We start from the raw sequence: 19,047 nt of genomic DNA, 5'->3' as shown, positions 1-19,047 counted from the left end.
CGGCTTCCAGTTTGTGTATTAATGTATATTGAGGTATATTTTGTGCCTGAACCATTAAAATAGGCACTTTTAAGCTTTTTTTTAGAGTATTTTCAGATTTAGCAGTTCACTTATGGCTATGAGCTGAATACCGAGCTCCACTTTACTAGACAGATACTTTTAAGACAGAAATGGCTCTCCAGACACAAAATCAACCATCTCCCATTTAAATCTCAGTCCTGAGACAAAAACATCTGAGCACAAGAGAGGAGTCTGGACTCAAATTGCACAGTGAGGAATAGTCAAAGATCTGTCTCTCTCTACGCTCCAACCTTGTGAAATGTTTTGGAACTAAACCTGCTTTCCAGGAGAAATGCTTTCTTACTGGTGAAAAGGCGATTGAACGAATATTAACAGGGTGGCAGTAATTGTTCTACCAGGGATTTAAAAAAAAAAATCTTAATATTTTTCTCACTGAATAAATTCAAGTGTTCAAATTTTTATAGTCTGGGATTAAACCACTACTTCAGAAGAGGAATTTATTTTCAGACTTTTTAGAGCATTTTTAGCTGCGGCGTTTGGTAAGTGAGTGTGAAGGACGGTCTCTTGCATGGACGGCCCTGCCGTGACGTGCCTGCTGCTCCGTCTCCAAACGGTGGCTTTATTTGAGCGCAGTGCATGAGTTCAGCTTCAAATATCATCACAGACACCATAACTCATAACATATGCAAACAAACGCATGAGGTGGCACCTCCAGAAAACCTTACAGTCGACGTACGGCACAGAGCGTCCTCTGGGGAAATTACTTTATTGCAAATTCCTCCACTTCCTGTCTGTGCAAAGCATTTTAATTCTGCATTTATTTTGCAAATGTACACAAGAAATCCATTACATTGAGTGCTGTCTGCTCATTTATACCTGCTAAAGCAGATCTGCAGGATTTAAAGGATCAGGTGGGAGCCACGGCTGTCTTTACTCCTTTCTAACACTTTGTAGCGACAGGTTGGGTCGTACTCCCCCACACATGCACACACACACACCCACACACACACACACACTGCCCGCTGGTCTCAGCCTCCTCAGGTGCTGCTGAAAAGATCTTCCTGCACTTGTGAATGTCTTTTCCTGCAGAACTACAGAGCGCCATGTAGAGATGGTCGATCTCATATTAATGAAGCGATGACATAAAGGTGGGCGTGAAAGGAGCAGCAGAATAACAGGTTGACAGAGTAAGCACAGTGATGTCAGATCCATGCATTAATTAACATAAATGAGTCCTGCAGCCAGACAAAGTTCTGGAATGAACTTTGTGTTTATCCTGCAGAATTACAAGATTATTTTTTCTCTCTCCTAACACATCCTTGACCTGAGCATCTTTTCTTGTGCCAAACCCAGTTAATGATGATGAATCAGTAGCGACAGCCGGCCTGTCCACTGGATGAGTTGTTATTCAGATAAGCCGCGCTCGCGTTCATTTGAAGACTTATAAATGCGTCGGGGCTGGCGTTTTGACGGCCTGCGGCAGACTGCTCAGGCTGATTGATGTGGCCGGTGCGCGTCTTGTGTCGGCCAATGAAACGCTCCGGCTGCAGCTGGAAGACTCCCCATTTATCAGCACTTTAATTATACAACAAGAGTGGCTGAAGACCCTGTTACTCTAAGGGAAATAGCCATTGTTATGCCATACCTGTTCTTCGAAAGCAATTCACGCTGTGTTGATATTTTGCTGGCCGACTCCAGAGATAATAGATGATTTATTAGCACTTTTCTTCCCAGCCTCTGGCTCTGAACGAGGCGCATTTAGTTTACAAAAAACTGCAAATCTCACAGACTGTCTGTCATACAAAAAAGACATTTTTGTTCCAATTTAGCAGCTTCAGAAAATACTGTTTTGTGTGTGTTTGCGTGCACTAGAATGTGTTTTATGGAACAAGAATTAGCACATTATTGTGAAGTAGTTGGGAAATTATACATGCTTTTCTTTTTATTTCACATAAAGAATCATTTTAGAAAGTGGAACGGTGCCTTTTACTCCAGTACCCCTAAATAAAATCCAGCGTAATCCAACTATATTTGTGATACATCCACTCATTAGTTCACCTGAACAGTTTAAATTTATTACGAATCCAGATGTTCTGTGAGGCTTTCAGAGGTTTGTTAGAGAAAATCAGAGAACAAACAGCTTCCTGAAGACCAAGGAACCCAGCAGAAAGGTCAGAGAGAACGATGAAGGTTAAGTTATAGAACAATATCCTGAGCTTTCAGCGTCTCAGAGCTCGGTGGTGGTAGAATCATGCTGTGGGAAACAACTTCATCTGCTTCCAATGTGCATGAAGAAGGGACAGAGATCTGGTTTACAGTTCAGCCCCACTCAGGTGGCTCAGTATTTATGGATTTTGCTATGATGCTCAACTTGATGTATATGAAACTGTATTAGAAATTTCTTTAAGTTTATTTCAATTTTAAGGGACATGGAGATGGAAAAGAAAGGAGAAAAGACAGTGGAGAAAAGGTTTAAAGGGAAAGAGACGTGAATAGACAAGAGAAAGAAGGAACACAAGTCAACAGCCCAGAAATCTGCCTCTAGGCCTGCAGGAAGAGAGAAAACAAAACCAAGAAACCAACAACAAACAGCATATGCATATATAGAATTAATTAAAACATCACTGAAAAATACATAAACCAACTTAGATGTATTTAGTGGTCACACCAGCTTGTGTTCGTAGAGCATAGTTAAAATATTCCAATGAAAATGCAGCTTGGGAAGCTGAGATAACTTGATGAAATGTTACTGACTGACGTCTGGAAAGCTGCCAATCCAGGAATGTTGTTATTTTCTCTGGTTCTGATTGGCTGAACCCAAAGAGCAGATATAAGACTGTATATATAACTGTAGATGTTAACTTCTGCGCTAGTTATAAGACGGTTTCCACTGTTCATATTAATGCATATTAAGGTACATTTGGTATTTGAAGCATTAAAATAGACAGTTTTTCATTTTTAGAGGGGGTCTTGAGTATTAGAGGATTTTAGCTTTAGTATTTTCCATCTGTTTGATGGCAAACTGATTTTTTGTAATGATCTTGATGAAGGTCAGCAGCTGAAACTCGTTGGTTTCTCAGTACTTCAGGTGTTTCTGCCGTCCTCACACTGAGATTTTCTTCAGCAGAGAAAGGGAAGTTGGCCAGAGTTGTTGAGTTGATAAAACTAAAAATTGGAAAACTTCTTCTCTCTGTTGAGGGATTCAGGATTTGGTTGCTTAAGGACTTCCTTCCTGTCCACTCACTGCAGGCAAACACATTTTCCAAAGAGAAAGCAGCAATCAGACAATGCACTCACACTTTATACAACAAAAATCCAGTGATTGGTTATGGAAAGAAATGCTGGGAGGAATCAGTGGAGCATATTAACTTCTTCCTGTTGTGGTGATTAAACCTCTCTTTGTCTCTGCCTTGTTTTAATCACGTTGCTGCTCTGTGTTCACCAGATGGTCTTTGTATCAGATCGCTTCTTGATTTTGTTTCAGGGTTAATCACACATATTGTTCAGCAGTGACTAAACAAAACACAATATGATCAATAGACCAAAGGGTAGTCCTGTGTCAGAGTGGTCCAGTCAAAGACCACACTCCAGTTGGGAATCTTTTGCATCTTTAGTTATGGAGACTCACAGCTGTAATTTTAAAGAAAAAGATGGTTTTACAAAGTGTTCATTCAGGAAACTGGATGTAAAACTGTTTTAGTTACACAAAAATTTGCATCATTTCCCTTTGACTTAACGATGCTCTGCTGTCTGTGATGAAATCCCAATAAGATCCATCGTATTTTCAGTTGTAAAGGAGCAAAAACAGCTCAAAAGGCTTTGCTCCAGTCATAGTTTTGTTGTTTTGCATTTGTCTTGGCCACATACTGAGCTCTGTTCTTAGCAGCAGCTTCTTAACATCAAAACTTCAATTAGCAAGAGCCAATTTCCTGCAATATAGGAAAAGGAAAAAACAGTCCCCTGGGCTCCACTTCAGAACTTTATTAAAGCGCTGCGCAACACTCCTTAATTTGACTTTTTCTTACGCGCTTTCCAACCTTTAGGTCATTGGAGGATAGAATCCGCCCTCAGCAAGATTTGTGCTTTACTGCTGTGGAACAATGAGTAATTGAAAACCTGTAATGTGCAATCCCACAACCAAAGCCAGAGCCGGCAGTCTGTAAAAAAATGCTGGAGTTAAACGTTTGAATCCCAGAAAGAGGACGGGATAAATGGTCCTTGAGAATTCAGCGTAATCTCTGTAAATCCCAGATGAATCTCTTCCCCTGCCGGGATCTCAGACTTCGCCTGTAAATACGCTCCGCTGCATAAACCGTGAATGGTCATTCAGCAGTTTGAAGGGCATGGTAATGAAGGCCAGTGGAAAATCTATTTTAGGCAGATTCAAGGCCGAGGGATGATTAATTAAGAGAGGTAGGGAAACGTGATAAATTTTGTCTTTAAGGGGACCCCAGTGGAAAGATTCCTGCATGTTAGACGTGCTCAGCATCGGTTAGCAGAAGAACCAGCTGCTGTGTGAAACGTGCGCCGACTCCAGCAGCTCCCAGACCTTGGATCTGATGTTTCCACTGTTCTTCCTGTCATATTCCTCTAACCGGGACGCTATTATGGGAAGCAATCGATGAACGCTCACATGTGAGAGCCCATTTTCCACTGGAACAAATAAATAAAACAGGGCAGCGCATCCAGCCTGTTGCATGTAGCCTCATTTTTGATGGATAGCTTGAATTTTATGAAAAAACATCACAGAACTCAGCAAGAGATCTGACGTCTGAAAGTAAAACTAATACAGCAACTGAAGATACTAATAATTAGACTCATGTCTCTGATCTAGAGTGGGATGTTTCTGGAAATCAAAAATATGTGTCTGGGTTCATATTGTCTTATTTTCCAGCCCATATCGACATATTAATGATGGATTTGATAGAAATCTATTTCAGCAGAGTCAACCTCTCGCCCAGTGATGGCTGGGATGCGCTCCAGCACCCGGCCTACACTGTTGTTGTTTCTCAAACAAAGATGAAGCCAAAATGGAAAAGCTGTGAGTGAGAAACTAAACACAGCATCATCAGTCTCTCACAACATGGTTGCGTCAGCTCACCGAGGTTTCTGCTCAGCTCGGCTTGGCCTCAACCACAGCATTAAGAGTTAATGGTTCACTTTCTGACTGCAAGGTGCCGAAGTCCTGAGTCTGCACAAGTCTGGATAATCAGCTGTCGCCCTCTGTGCTTCTTGTTATCCAGACTTTGTGCTGATATACTGCGCTTGTTTTTCTCCAGGCAGCACGTTGTGGCCAAACATCTCTACTTTTACCTAGAAGTCAAACATAAGTCAAACTGCCATATTCATTTCAGAGAGAAGTTTTCTCCTGCTTTCTCTTCCTAATAGGTTTTGTCATTAAATTGAACTGTAGCTGCAGGCTGTAGAGGCTGACAGATTTCTGGATTTTTTGCCATTTCTAGCAACATTCCACAATCTGATCTTGGAGTGAACCTGTGTTGAAGTTTTCACCCAAAGATCATGTTTCTCCTCATAGAATGATTTGCTTTAAAGGCCACTGCTAATGGCTTTGTGTTTACACTCCATATGTACGAAAACAGGAAGCTCTTAGAATGTTTTCTGCTTGGAAAATGATTTGTCAGACACTTCGCCTCACATTTAACTTTAAATAGTTTTGTAATCAGATTGCACAGTGGTACAGATGGCAGTACTGCTAGTGTTTTACTGCATGGAGTTTGCATGCTCTGTGTGTGCATGTGTGGGTTCTATCCAGTTTCTCTGGTTTCCTCCCCTATACAGGCTAACAGTGCATTCATACCAGCTCTGTTTAGTCCGTTTTAATTGAAGTCAAATTTGTTTTCCTAGAAAGTCCGGTTTGTTTGCGAAGGTGTGAATGTGCAATCAAACTCTGACCTAAACTCTGGTTCGCCCACGATCTCTGTTTGGCTGAAGTGAACTCTGATGCTGCTTGACTACACATGTGAACGCCAAGTGGACTGGAAATCACTCCAAAAATAGGAAGCGGACTACAGCGCAGGGCATTCTGGGTAAATACAATCAAGACAAAGGCTCTAGTCTGGCTCTAGCAGGGGAAATGGCTCGTGGTCTGTCGCCAAAGGCAAAACAGAAATACAAGCAATAAAATCTGACACTTCATTTTTGTTTCCGTTTTGTGAAGAAGGAAGTTGCACTCAGTGTCTTCTTCAGAGGTTTTCATGTCATTTCCTTCAGTGGTTCTTGGTGCAGCGCCCCTGCAGGCAAGGAGGGAAATAGGTTTTTCAAAGGGAAGGTGTTTGGTTGGTTGGACTCAGAGCAGAGAGAAAGAAAACCACAGCAGCTGAAAATGGAACAAGTGTTGCAGCTTTGGTTCCCAATAGAACAGAGTCTATCAGACTATCAGGTGTGAAAACGCCCTGAAAGCCAGACTGTTTGGTTAATTGGTCTCTCTGAACTGTCCTCAGGTGTGAGTGTGTATGCTTGCCTGTCTTGTGTCTCTGTGCTGCCCTGTGATGGACTGCAGGCTGTCCAGGGCGTCCCTCGCCTCCTGCCAAATGACTGCAAGCGATAAGCGCCAGCCCCCCAGAGAACCTGCAAGGATAAGCAGGTGTAGATAATGGCTGGATGAATAGTTTTGAAATCGCTGGCGACTGGCAGCAATTGCTTCTCTTAAGTCCTTGCTGATGTCTCTACACTTTAGTGTTGTGTGAGCACAGAGCTGTACGCTCCAGAGTAGCAAAACGTCCCAACTATTGCTTTTAGTCAGTTTTTTCACACCTATGGAAGATTATTTAATTATCTAGATTAACTTTCCTTTTAATAACTCGCTGTTTCACAAGGTGATTTTCATATTCTGATATGTGAAACTGAACAGAAAGAAGCCGTACTTTTTTATAACAAGATTATTTTACTGAAGATGAATCTATTCCAAAGAGAAGTTTGTAAATCTGCTGAATTTAAAATGATTGGTTCTTCCAACAAAAGGCAAAACAATGTCCTTTAATGCTTTCTGTGGAAGCAGAATGGACTCCTCTGAGATTTACATTGTGAAAAGAAATTCACACTCTCTTGTTACGTAGGAAACGGTTAGAAAACTTAGAGCAATTAGCAAGTTATGTGTTCCCAAAAGAGAACTGCCTGATATTTTCTACAATTGCTAATCAACTTTAATTTGTGACTAGTTTAGCTACGAATTGGAGCAAACTGAACATGAAGGCTCCTCTTTGTCTCTGCAGGCTCATTTCTTGTGTCCTCTCTAAATACAAATCTCTGTCAGTGTGATTGTTTAAAATGTGGCTGATGTAAGTTTGTATTTTCCGGAGCATATCATCTGGTAGAGGCATGAGAAATCTAAATACATGCTGTCAAACAGAAATCTTCTTTCTCATAAAATGTCTTCTTGAATAGCCTCTACGTCCGTCAGAAAACACAGAGTGTTTCTCTGGCTTCTTCTCCTCAGAAATATTTTTATCTTTTTACCAATAACCTGTTCTGCACTGAATTCACAGAGCGTGCAGCAGAGGCGACATTGGCTGTTTCACTGTGATATAAAGAAACTCATGTTATTTGTTTATTACCCACTGGATGTTAAAGTGATCAGAAAAGGCTGCATGTTATTTAAAAGTTCTGCTCACACATATGCTAAGTAATATTGTGCATGGAATATTGCTCTCTGTTTATAAATGCGAGGGTCACATTTTTTTTTACTAAACAGCCGCATTCAAAGACTCTTTGGTTCAGACATTTGCTTCCAGTTAGTTTACAAACACTCGTCGCCTGCATGGCAATGAATGTTAATTTGAGGTTATTAATGATTTATTTGAAGACTCGCTTTTCCTGAGTGGATTAATCAACAAGCTTTAGTGATTTAACGAGGAATGGCTGGCAGGATTGGATTTTCATTCATCCATATGTGGTCAAACCTGTATGAACAGGTTCAACTATAAGCAGACCAGTGACGTGCGGTCAGGTGAGGCAGAGATTAAGTCAGCGCCTCACCAGTTATGAACCTCACTGCACGTCACAGACATACATGCAAAATGTTGCCATTAAAGAATGTTTACTCCTGTTCGGTGTCCGTGTTTGAGTGCAACTGGCAGCAGAAAAAGATTTGTCTGACAGAACTGAACTGGGTCGTATTCAGAGCAATGAGAAAATCCAAGGCACTCTGTGGAGATTTAAGATTTATAAAAGTCTTTTGGAGCCATTTCTAAACAACTAAGAATGTGAACGTGTAATCAAACTCTGATGCGGACTAGAAAAGTGAACTCTGGTCTGGTTACAAACCTCGATCTGGGTTGGGTTAGTGTGAAAATGGAACAACCTACTGGACTATCACCTTAATTCTTTAAATGTTTACGAGCAACCCAGGAACTACTGAAGCTCAAGCCTACCATGAATATTAATGTGTTGGGAAACCAGCATTGTCCACAGTGAAGCAAGTTTTAATAGACTTGGAACGAATGAGTGGCAGCCAAGAAAAATGCTCTAAAATCAAGTCATTTAGGTTCGACTGAAATAGTTTTATCATCAAACGAGACTTAAGACTGAGACCTGTCCATTGTCTACACCTCCTGGACCTTGCAGGTCCATTTGTTGCCATGATGCCATTTCCAGCAGCCATTAGGTGAATAACATAAATATTTACTGAAGTGAAGGTGAGGAATTCTTCAGAGAATAGGAAAACAGTAACAGTTGTCATTCATGGTGGTGATAGCTGCAGGCTGTGGGGCTTTTAGCAGTGGTATTGGTATGTTGCACAAAATGGGTGTATCTGTTGAAAATAAAACTTGTTAAGAGACTTTTACCCAAACACCACTGGGAGTGTATGCACATATTTCAGTCTCCCTGTATAGTCGTGACCCATCTGTTCTTTTATTAACTTTTCAAATAATTAAAAGCCCAACATAAAACTGAGATTTCTCCATTACTGAAGAGAATGGAGTAAAAATAAAGTGAAATATTCACTGTGTTAATGGCAGGTCAGATTTCCTGATCCTTTAATGTGTTTTGGCTGGTTTACAGAATGAAAAGAAGTAACAGAAACAAATTCTTTCACCCGAAAGTTACAATTTACAGGATGCTTTTATGTCACACTTCACCTGCTTCAAGGCTGATGAAATTCTTTGAGCTGGCAGGATTTCAAACTGATCGGCATCCTTCAAGCGACACAAAGAGAGTGGCTTTAAATTGTGTCATCTGTCCTTACGCCTCTTTTTCAAACATTGGACTGTGTCCTTGGTTGGTCGTAAAGCTGAAAGCACAGACGGAGAACCTTTAAAGTGACTCCAGCACCTGAAAGTAGAAGTATTTTTCCATTTTCATATGCAGAGCTTAAGTAAAACCACGTTAGCTCACAACTCATTACATTTATGCTCATTTACTTTAACCCCAGCTCACTTCCTGCTGCATATAAAACCACAGGAGCTCAGGATATTCATGCATTTTCAGTGTCCTGATTGAGAGTCTGACCTCGATAATGTGACACGGTGCCAGCAACACAAAAGAAACAGATGAAAAAAAAGCTGAGTCCATTGGAGATTTCATTTTCAAGCACAATTCAAAAGCTATTCCTTTTTCACTAGTTTCTCTGTTTCCCCGTACCACCCACAGGGCCCAACTGCTATGCGGACACAGAGGTGATACCAGCTGGGCGAGAGGTGAAGATTGATGACTGCACAATCTGCTACTGCACGTATGAGGAGGGCACGTGGCAGATCGAGCGGCAGGCCACCTGCAGTAAAAACGAGTGCTAACAAAGCTAAAGACTGGCACAGGTGAGGAGGGGCGGAGGAGGCAACACCCTCGCCGAACCACATGCACACTCTCGGACTCTCACCCAGTCCACTGATGATCAGGGTCAGAGCGGCGCTCCAACAATTCAGCATTTATACAGCAGCCACTCCCCAACGACTGACAATGCTTTTCTGAAAGTTTCTAATCTTCACACAGATTATCTATTTATCTATGTATTAAATTATTTCTGAATATATTCAAAATATAAGGTCATGCTGAACTAGTGAAAAGATATTTTTTATAATTTCTGTATTTTAATAAGCAATGTACTGGACCAGAGGTCAACAACAACAAAGGAATGTACAGAACACACGCTCACACACACACAGCTGTCTCTAGAGGTGAAAAACCTCAATGTCTGAACATGTGGTGTCATCGTGACCTGACCCAACACCAGTCCGGTGCTCATAACGACGCCTGACTCAATCTGTCCTGAAACTAGTCCATACCCCACCCCAAACACCACGCCAGAAACCAGTTCAGACCTTTCCCAAAACCTGCCCAACGTCCATTCCAACACAAGTCCTTACCAGTCCTCACACCAGTTCTCATAACAGTCCAGATAGCAATCCTGGAACCAGGCCCAACTTCAGTCCTAACTGGCTGAACCTGTTCTAACACCAGCAGAAGTCTCCACACTAGGCCCAGACCCGTCCAACACTCTTGACACAATCTTGACAAATGTTCCAACTCGGTCCTGACTGCTCCGACCACTAGTCCCAGCAGAAATACCTACACCAGTCTTGATATCGGACCCAACACCACCTCAAACTCCAGACCCAATACCAGTCCAAACACCAGACCAATATCAGCCCTAACACCAGTCTCTACAACCTTCCAACACTAATCTTAATACCAGTCCCAACATTAGTCCCAAGACCAGTAACAACACCTGGAACTCATCCAACACCTCTCTTGACACCTAGACACATGGCCCAACTTCAGGTCTGACCAGTCCCAACAGATGTCCCTGCACCAGTCCCTGCACCAGTCCAACTCCACTCCTGACACCAGTCTTGACACATGGCCTAACTTCAGTTCTGAGCCGTCCCAGCAGAACTCCTTCCTTTCTGTCTTGACACCACTTTAGACACCAATCTCTCTACCACCAAAGTGCAGACCAGACCATCTTTTTATAACCAAAGGTGGCCAAATGTTTGCTGTGTAAGACGACCAAGTTCAAAATCAATACTGAGAACTGCTAAGGTATTCACACCCCCGAACAGTCAGACAGTGAAATGTGAAACTGGAATTTTAAGTGATGGACTAAAACAAAGTCATTTATAATAGGAACTCTGCATTTGTATCCAACCCCAATTTCCTCTCTGGCCCAATTAAATCCACTACCACCAATCTATAGAAATCACTGGATCAGAGAAGAGTCCACCTGTTTTAAAATGGTCTAATCAAAGTCCAGACCTAAATCCAATTGAATAGCTGTTGAAAGACAAATGCTTTCTGGCCAATTTGCCAAGAAAAAGTATGTCAGAAATTCATCCTGTATGTGCGTAAATGTGGTAGAGAGAAAGCTCAGAGTCGTGAGCTGTCTCACCTGTCACTGTTTTGACATGCATGTTTCATTTTCCTCCCACTCTACCCCCATGTACTATTTTGTTTTGCTTTCTTGGTCCATCACAAAAATTCCAGTAAACATGCTGAAGTTTGTAACATGAAAAACGTGAAACGAAAATCAAAGGTGTGAATACTTTGGCGAAGCAGCGCTGCAGTGAAACGAAACCAGAGGGATAATTCAAAAGGACTCGACTGTTTCTGCTTTTCTTTCATCTTTTCTGGATGTTCAAATGTGCTTTGATTTGAAAGTGCTTTTTTGTATTTCTCTTCGTATTGGTGTTCATGTTTGAAACAAATGCCAATCTGTGCTCTGTAAATGCTCAAATAGTAACTTTTTATAGTCCATGTCGGTGGTGTTTTGTATTGACGGTCTTACAAATGAATAAAAATGTTTCTGCTTTTATTTGAATCACGACTCGTTACTGAGATGGACTGATTGAACCTTTTTCTGCCAGATATCCCACAGTTCCTGTTAAACGGGACAAATCCGAACAAATCCCCCTCCTCTGGCGTATACATTTCCCCCGGTTCTGAAGTCCTGGGATGGGATATGTTTGTGTGAAAGCTGCAGGTAAATATTTAATGAGCTGTCAAGAGGATGAGAAGCTACCTGCAGCTTCATTTCCAGCTGCTAGAGGCATCACAGTATAAACAGGAAGATGTTACTGGTGAGAATACTGATTGTCCTGAGCCGCCTCTGGATTTCTGAGTTCGCTAATAAAGGCCAGACAGGAGGCTGCAGCGCCGCTGATTCCAATTTAGTTCAAGGATTTCGACACAGTTGCTTCACATTCTTCCTGCCTTCGTTTTCAATATCGGCTCGTGGAGTAATGAATGCGGCTTGTCGTGGCCGATCGACCGGCAGATCAAAATGAAAATGAATAATTTAAGTTGGGGTTATGAGCAGCCGTGGGCAGGCTGTGGTAAACGGGTGCAGGTGTTGTGTTTCTGTCTCTCTGCGCTCTTTGTGTCGCCCCCTCTGCCATGTCCAGACCACGCTGTGAAACTCTTTGATTCAGAGGTTGCCAGACAACCGGACGGCTGTGCATCTCCAGCAGCGAGACGTGCCCGTCAGACAGACAGCGGGATCCAGGTAAATAAGCCTGAGTGCGTGGTACGCTACGCGACAGGCTCCTTTCAGAACAGCTGGGGGCCACAGAGCTGTTAAGATCCTCACTCCTCTGCCTCTTTTTACTGTAAGAGCTTCAATCAAAACAAATCCATTCATCCTCGCTGCGCAGGACGTGTGCCTGTTTTCCCTCTTATCCTTTTTCCAAAGAGATTTGCTGTGATATTATCTCTGTTTTCATTCATATTGCCAGGATAATGCCTAATTTCCCATGCAGCTCGCCTGCTGAGGGGTAATGGTCCTGCTGTCCCTGCCCTGGTCATTAACAAGCTGCAGATTAGGACATTTATTTTACAGTTGAAACCAGACATTAAAACTGGTTATTTCTTTTGTCATTGTCTGTTAGTAAAGCAGACTTCATTTTTCCGGTTTGGATGTTGGTGGAAGAGGGATTTCTACGGTTCTCTCCTGAACCCGATGGTCCCATGAGCCAATCCTGAAAAAGAGGAAGTGGATGGATGGATGGATGGATGGATGGATGGATGGATGGATGGATGGATGGAGCCAGCCAGCCAGTTCTATATTTGCTTCCTTCGTCTTATGATCTTGCTGTCGATTGAACTCGACCCATAGATGGCGCCGTCCACTGTTACTGCCGTAAACTGAGCGCTGCTGTTTCACGTCTACGTTCGTCTTCTGCGCACTCAACGGTAAACTTATCCAGCGTCGCATCAGATCGATTTCTGAAACAAAAACTTAACCCCAAATGCTCGTCCTATGCGGTTTTGTTCTCATTTTGTTTGTGTGTCAGATTTACGGTGTACCAGAAAAATGTAAATACAAAGGTTCCATACGGATGTAGAAAAGCAATGCAATTAATTGTGTTTTAAACATTTTAATCCATTAATATCTATGTAATTAATTAATCAAAAGGATCGCCTTGGTGTCCCAGCCATAAGTTAAGTTATTAAAAAAGCTCTATCTGTTCTTATTTTGGCATCTAGCAAAAATAGGTAGTCCTTACTAACCTAAAACTCAAAACTTTAGAGTGGTGAGACGCTGAATATCTGGTTTCTGCTATAAGTTTTTCAAAACTGGATTTGTGGGCAGAAGAAAGCTGTGATTAAGAGAGGATATGGAGTCTGCTCGTCAGAAACGAGGCAGAGTCTTTCACTTTGAAACCAAATTCCCAGAGAAGAAGGCATCTAAACTCCATCAAAGAGAGGCCATTAATTGGACACATCTGTTGGAAAGGCCCATCAGAGATTAGGTCGGCCTCTCCCAGAGCTGAAACCATGTAATTAGGCTTCTGCCCCGGCCCGGACAATGCACGCTGCGCGCTGAGATGAAATGTGTTCATATTACAGGAGGTGATGAAATGCATTATTCATTTACAGCAATCAGTCAGCCTCTGTCTTTTAAAATAGAGCATCATGTGGAGTAATGCTTGGAGTGGTCAACAAACGGAAGCAGAAATCCAGCCAGCTTCAGACATAAGATGCAGCAATAAATGTCTTGCAGACATAAAGGCCTTTCTGAGTACAACCAATTCTAAAAAGATATGTTTTTAACTATGAAATAAATTAGATGTCTGTAAAGTAACAAAAACATCCATTTTGATGTTGCAGAACATGTCAGAGGTTGAGAGCCAGAGGCAACAAAAGATTGAAAAATTCATGAATTTTGATTATGGGAAGGTTATAAAATCAACAGAAGGTTGAGGAAAGATGAAAAAGATGAACCATCTGTCTAACTGTTCAGAAAGCCGGCATCTGGGATCACATGTATGAGGGCGCATTAGAGCACAGAGCAACACACATCTGTGATGCTGAAAACTATGTGGAAGCTTTGATTAGCATACGCTGTCATCCAGACATGCTGCTGCAGACATTTCCTGTTCATTTCGACAGGATAAAGTCGAGCCGCTTTCTGTTCTCCACCACAGCATGGATCCTTAAACAGCTCCAGTAAATTCTGAACAGCAGGAAGCTGGAAACTAAAAATTGGTGGGCTGGATGTGAGAAAGGTTTCTTTTTTTCTGTTTGGCCTCATGCATCAAAATCCTTCACTTGTTGTTCTCTTCTCTGCTTGTTGTGAAACACAACGCCGGAGGGCTTCCAGGTCACAGAGGGATCCGTCCTCAACTCTGGTTGTTTCCTTTGTGTTATCTTTTGAAGTTAAAGAGGAGAGGTACAGAAAAAAGGTTATTTCAATGACGGGAAAGTAAGTACACCCCACCAATAACCGTTCCTGTTTGAGTTTATCAAGACTTTGGCCTCAATTCTTTCTCTTCTTTTTTGCACAGCTGTCTTAAGATATTATTGGAGCACTATGAAGAAGTTAAGGTCTGGACTTTGACTAGTCCACTGGAATACCTTTGTTGCTTTCTTTTATCAGCCGTTCGTTCTGGAGTAGATTTGCATTTTGTGGTTCATTCTTTTGTAAGTTTAGCTTAGATAGTCTCTCTGAAGAGATGAGGCTTTTATCTGCAGCCGTTATAAACAACCCATTCTTCTTCTGTGGTTTTCTAAATGACCTCTTATGTACTTCAACACTTAAATGCTAAGTGAGGCCTGTGGACCTAAAGACGGTGTATTAACTGAATTTGGGGTAAAAGTAAAGCTTTTTTTTCATCCTTCACCAGTTTGTGGTAGAAATGTATTTATTTATTTAATTTCATTTTAACAGGAAGAAGTGCAGATGTTCTTGAACTCATCAGCTCCTGTATTTTGAGTTTAATCAAACTCTAGAGAAATGGCTCTTAGTCTTTTACCAAAGGCAAAAGAGAAATCCTACAACCTAAAATCTTATGCCACTCCATTTTTGTTTGCATTTTGTGTCTTTTGAGATTTCTGTGTTGTTTCCTTCAAGGATTCTTGGTGCAGCGCCCCCACAGGCGAGGAGGGGAACAGGTTGCTCAAAGAGTTTGGTTGGTTTGACAATACAGCTTGAAACTGAAAATGTAGAAAAATGTGCAACTTTGGTTCAATCAAACCACGTTTACTGGACTATCAGGTGTGAAAACATTCAAGAAAAGAAAGAATCAAAAGTTCTCTTTAAAAATAATGATTTTATAACCTAAAGTTATACAGGGAAGGAAGGATTTATTCACTATTAATGTCTTCTCCTTTAGACTGGCTGGTGTAAATTCAAACTTTTCTTGTTCTCTGTAAAAATGTTTTTGTCACTGATTTTATAAATCAAAAGGCAGCAAATGATGATATAATTACCTTAATTTTCTAAGCTATTGATTGCAGCCTCTTCCAGGCTTTACTTTAGCCTGTCTACATTTGATTTGATCTGTTTTTCGCTACGCCATCAGATCTTTAGTAAACAGGACGTGATAAAAGGTCACCTCAGAGATTCATCAGCATCATGTAAACAGAGAAGTCATCGCATCATGTTTTGTTCTCATGAATAATTCATTTGACCAAAGTTTACATTACTGAAGGAAACTGTTCATTACTTTATTATCAATACTACAACAGAACTTTTTAAACTTTTACCTCAGGTCATTCATAAGGTATTCACACCCTTTGAACCTTTTTCGTATTTTGTCACTTAAAAGAAACTTTGATGCTTTATTATTAACACCAACGTACGAATAACTGAATATCTGAATGGGATGATAAAAAATGCATCTCTTAATCTCATTTTTATCCTTGGATTTTATTTGTCAGGCATTGAAAAAGTGGAGTCGTTTACAACGCAAGATGAATATATCCAAGGTTTTGTTTGTAAAGCCTTCTGCTATTTTCAATACATCTCCTTTTATTATCTTAATAAATTAGTTTCATGTTGTCAAATTGGCAGATGTAAAAACTCAGGAGGAATGTCTCAAAGCGCGACGGCTCACCAGTAAATGCATTTGACTCTCGCTCAGCTGTAAAATCTCAGAGGGAAGATGCAACTTGATTGAAGCTTTAAATCAAACCACTTCTGTGCAAAATTCAATCAAAGTTTTGAAGACCTCAGTTACGATTTCTCCTCCATAAATATGAGTGTCAGTGGCGCCGCTGTTTGCCGTCTTATCAAATGCATGAAGAGCTCAGAGAAGATTGAACAGAGGTGAAAATGTTCCATGAGCTCATGAGACAGGAAAAAGAAAAGCTACCTGCCTGCATCTCCAGCCGGCAGAGTTGGGAACTTTAGATTAGCGGTATCTGCAGGAAGCAGGCGCCGCAGCTGCTGTTAGCAGCAGAGCAGGAAGTCCCGCGCTCTGCCGCCAGGCCCGGTGGGCCGAGCGGCTGCTCAGCTCTCCTCACTCATTAGAGGTGAATAATTATGTCGGATTGTGTTTTTTTTCTTCTGTTGTCGTTGTGCGTTTTATCTTGAGACAGGAAGAGCGCGACGACAGCTGAAGGTTATGAATATTTCATTCCACGTTTGCAGGGTTTCAATTTCAGTTTCAGAGGGAGCGCCAAGCTTTTAGCCGTTTGAATGAAAGAAAAGGCGGTTTTATCTGTAAGTGCATTTAGGCTTTCAGGCTAATAAGGCTCTGTTATCTGCAGCTGCGCGGTTCATTAGCAGATTTCCGATTGTTCTTTCAGGAAGTGAGGGTTTCTTTGAATTCCTGCTGAGGAAACTCCAGGCCTCTGTTCCCCCAGATCCCGTCGACTGTAGCTGAACGTTAATTTCAGCGGACAGCTGTTAAATGCTGCTAAGATGCTTTGAGGATTCTATTTGTGCCCTCTGAAATCATTTCAAAGCACATCTCTTCAAATCCATTAAACCCACCTTTGAATCTGCTGACACTCCTTGCAGCCCGCGTGTATCATTCCCATGTGATTACGACGCTCCTTGATCAATCCGAGCGAATCGCTTCTGGATCGAGCGCTCGGCTCTCCAGCGTCTGGGGCCTGAAATTGTCTTCTATAGATTAGGTATTATAGCTCCAGCTCTTCTCCTCCGCCATTAGCAACATATTCACTTTTCCAATTTTACCTCTCTGGCTCTGCTGGCCGCCAGATGACAGCGACAATTGCGACTCCTCGATCCGAGTGGAGTTGCTTCTCCAGTCACACCTCACACAGTGACAGATGTGCTCCGGCACATCGGAGCATTAGATGGAAATCAAACAACTTATGTGGCTTTGTTTTGGAGTTAAGAGGTAATCCAAACCATGGAGCAAGCAAATATCTCCTATTTTCTTTCAGTGACTGCAGGTTCAATCTGTCCCTTTCCATCAGCGGCTGTTAAAGGCCAGGTAGCTGAGTGATAAGGCTTTGGAGCGTTTCACAGGACACCGTTACAATTTCATCCGCGGCACACAGACGCTGCCAATGTGACCTGCTTGCAGAAGACACTTTGTAGAAGCTGGAGAGCCGGGCACATCTGCATAAGCTGCTGTTAGACCACAGATAGTAAGGCTGATGGTTCTGCTATCATAAAGAAGCGGCTCTGTGGAATACTAAGTGTTTGTATTTGCAGCACAACATTCATCTTGTTGGATTTTTTCATTTCTTAGCCCTGAAACTGTAATTTATCATACAGGCCGTGATACAGAGAGCCTGGTGTTAGTGCCTTAGCCAGCGGCTCACGTGCTGCAGCACATCGCCTGGAGTTATTATGGGTTTATGAAAACCATTAGAGGAGTCAGATTAAGAAAAAACAAACCTTCACATGTGCGCCTGCTTGTGAGAAGAAAAAGGAAGTTATAGAAGCAGATAATTTTGTTGGTTAAGGTATGTCAGAAAATTTACAGAGGGTGTACTTTCCAAAATTCCCATTTCTATACTTCCATTTCAGTTTCTACTGCTTCTAAAAACAGACCAAGGGCTCTTGTTGTCCCACCATCCAGAAACCACTTGCTGCATTCTTGGCAGTCATGCAGGAGGCTCTACTGATGCTTTTCGGTTGTATAGTTGTGCATCTATTTGCAGCCATTTTCACCTCTGAGTGTAAACGTTGAGTTGGGGCCGTGACCAGCAGCAGCTTATTTGGATTTAAAGTGACAGACGCTCTAAAATATCTCATTCTGAATCTGAGCAGATTAAAATCTCTCTATGCATGATTTGGGCAAAAAATGTGACGAACATGTTTTGTGCAACCTGTAGGGGTAGTCTAACCTGTTCACTTCTAAAGTAATATAATCATACATACCTCGAAAGAATGCCTCAATCGTCTTAAAATAAAACCAACTCAGGCATTTATTCATTTGTACTTTACTTCTTTTTTCTACCATTCTAGGAATCAATGACTCTGTTTCCCTGGGTGGAAATAAAACATGAGGCCTATTTCTGCTCTGCTTGATGAGAACCCATGTTTGTAATTTCCCCCACAGTGAGGACTGTAGAGGTGGGGGAAAAACTCTCCCACGCTCACCGCTAGAGAATAAAAAGTTGTACCATTAACCTTTTTAACTTATGCTGCACATTATTTAAGAAAAGACAACATGTGAGTAAATTGGCTTAATGGGATTAAAATTGAGTTACAAAACAAACAACACCCAATAAACCTGGTAATACTTGTTTAAAAAAAATCATGCACTCACAAAAACAGGTAACCCCAAAGTAGAACAGATGCATTAAAAATGCTGGAAATCAACAAAACATTTCACTACAACCCAACAGAAAGCTGCAGGAATGCTCTAA

The 19,047-nt window shown here is 41.6% G+C and overlaps 1 protein-coding gene across 1 annotated transcript in view; it reads left to right on the top strand.

Annotated features, from left to right (window-relative positions):
- Positions 1–11,794, top strand: part of vwc2 (von Willebrand factor C domain containing 2) — a 51,163-nt gene extending 39,369 nt beyond the window's left edge. Inside the window, exon 4 of the mRNA XM_032554079.1 lies at positions 9,631–11,794. Coding sequence (XP_032409970.1) covers positions 9,631–9,773 — 143 coding nt within the window. The 3' untranslated portion in view covers positions 9,774–11,794. The remainder of the gene's footprint in view (positions 1–9,630) is intronic.
- The last annotated feature ends 7,253 nt before the right edge of the window (positions 11,795–19,047 follow it).

This window comes from Xiphophorus hellerii, chromosome 22 (genome assembly GCF_003331165.1).
Source record: "Xiphophorus hellerii strain 12219 chromosome 22, Xiphophorus_hellerii-4.1, whole genome shotgun sequence".
Lineage (NCBI taxonomy): Eukaryota > Metazoa > Chordata > Actinopteri > Cyprinodontiformes > Poeciliidae > Xiphophorus > Xiphophorus hellerii.
Note: the sequence above shows the minus strand (reverse complement) of the source record. Positions and strands in the feature narration are given on the sequence as shown.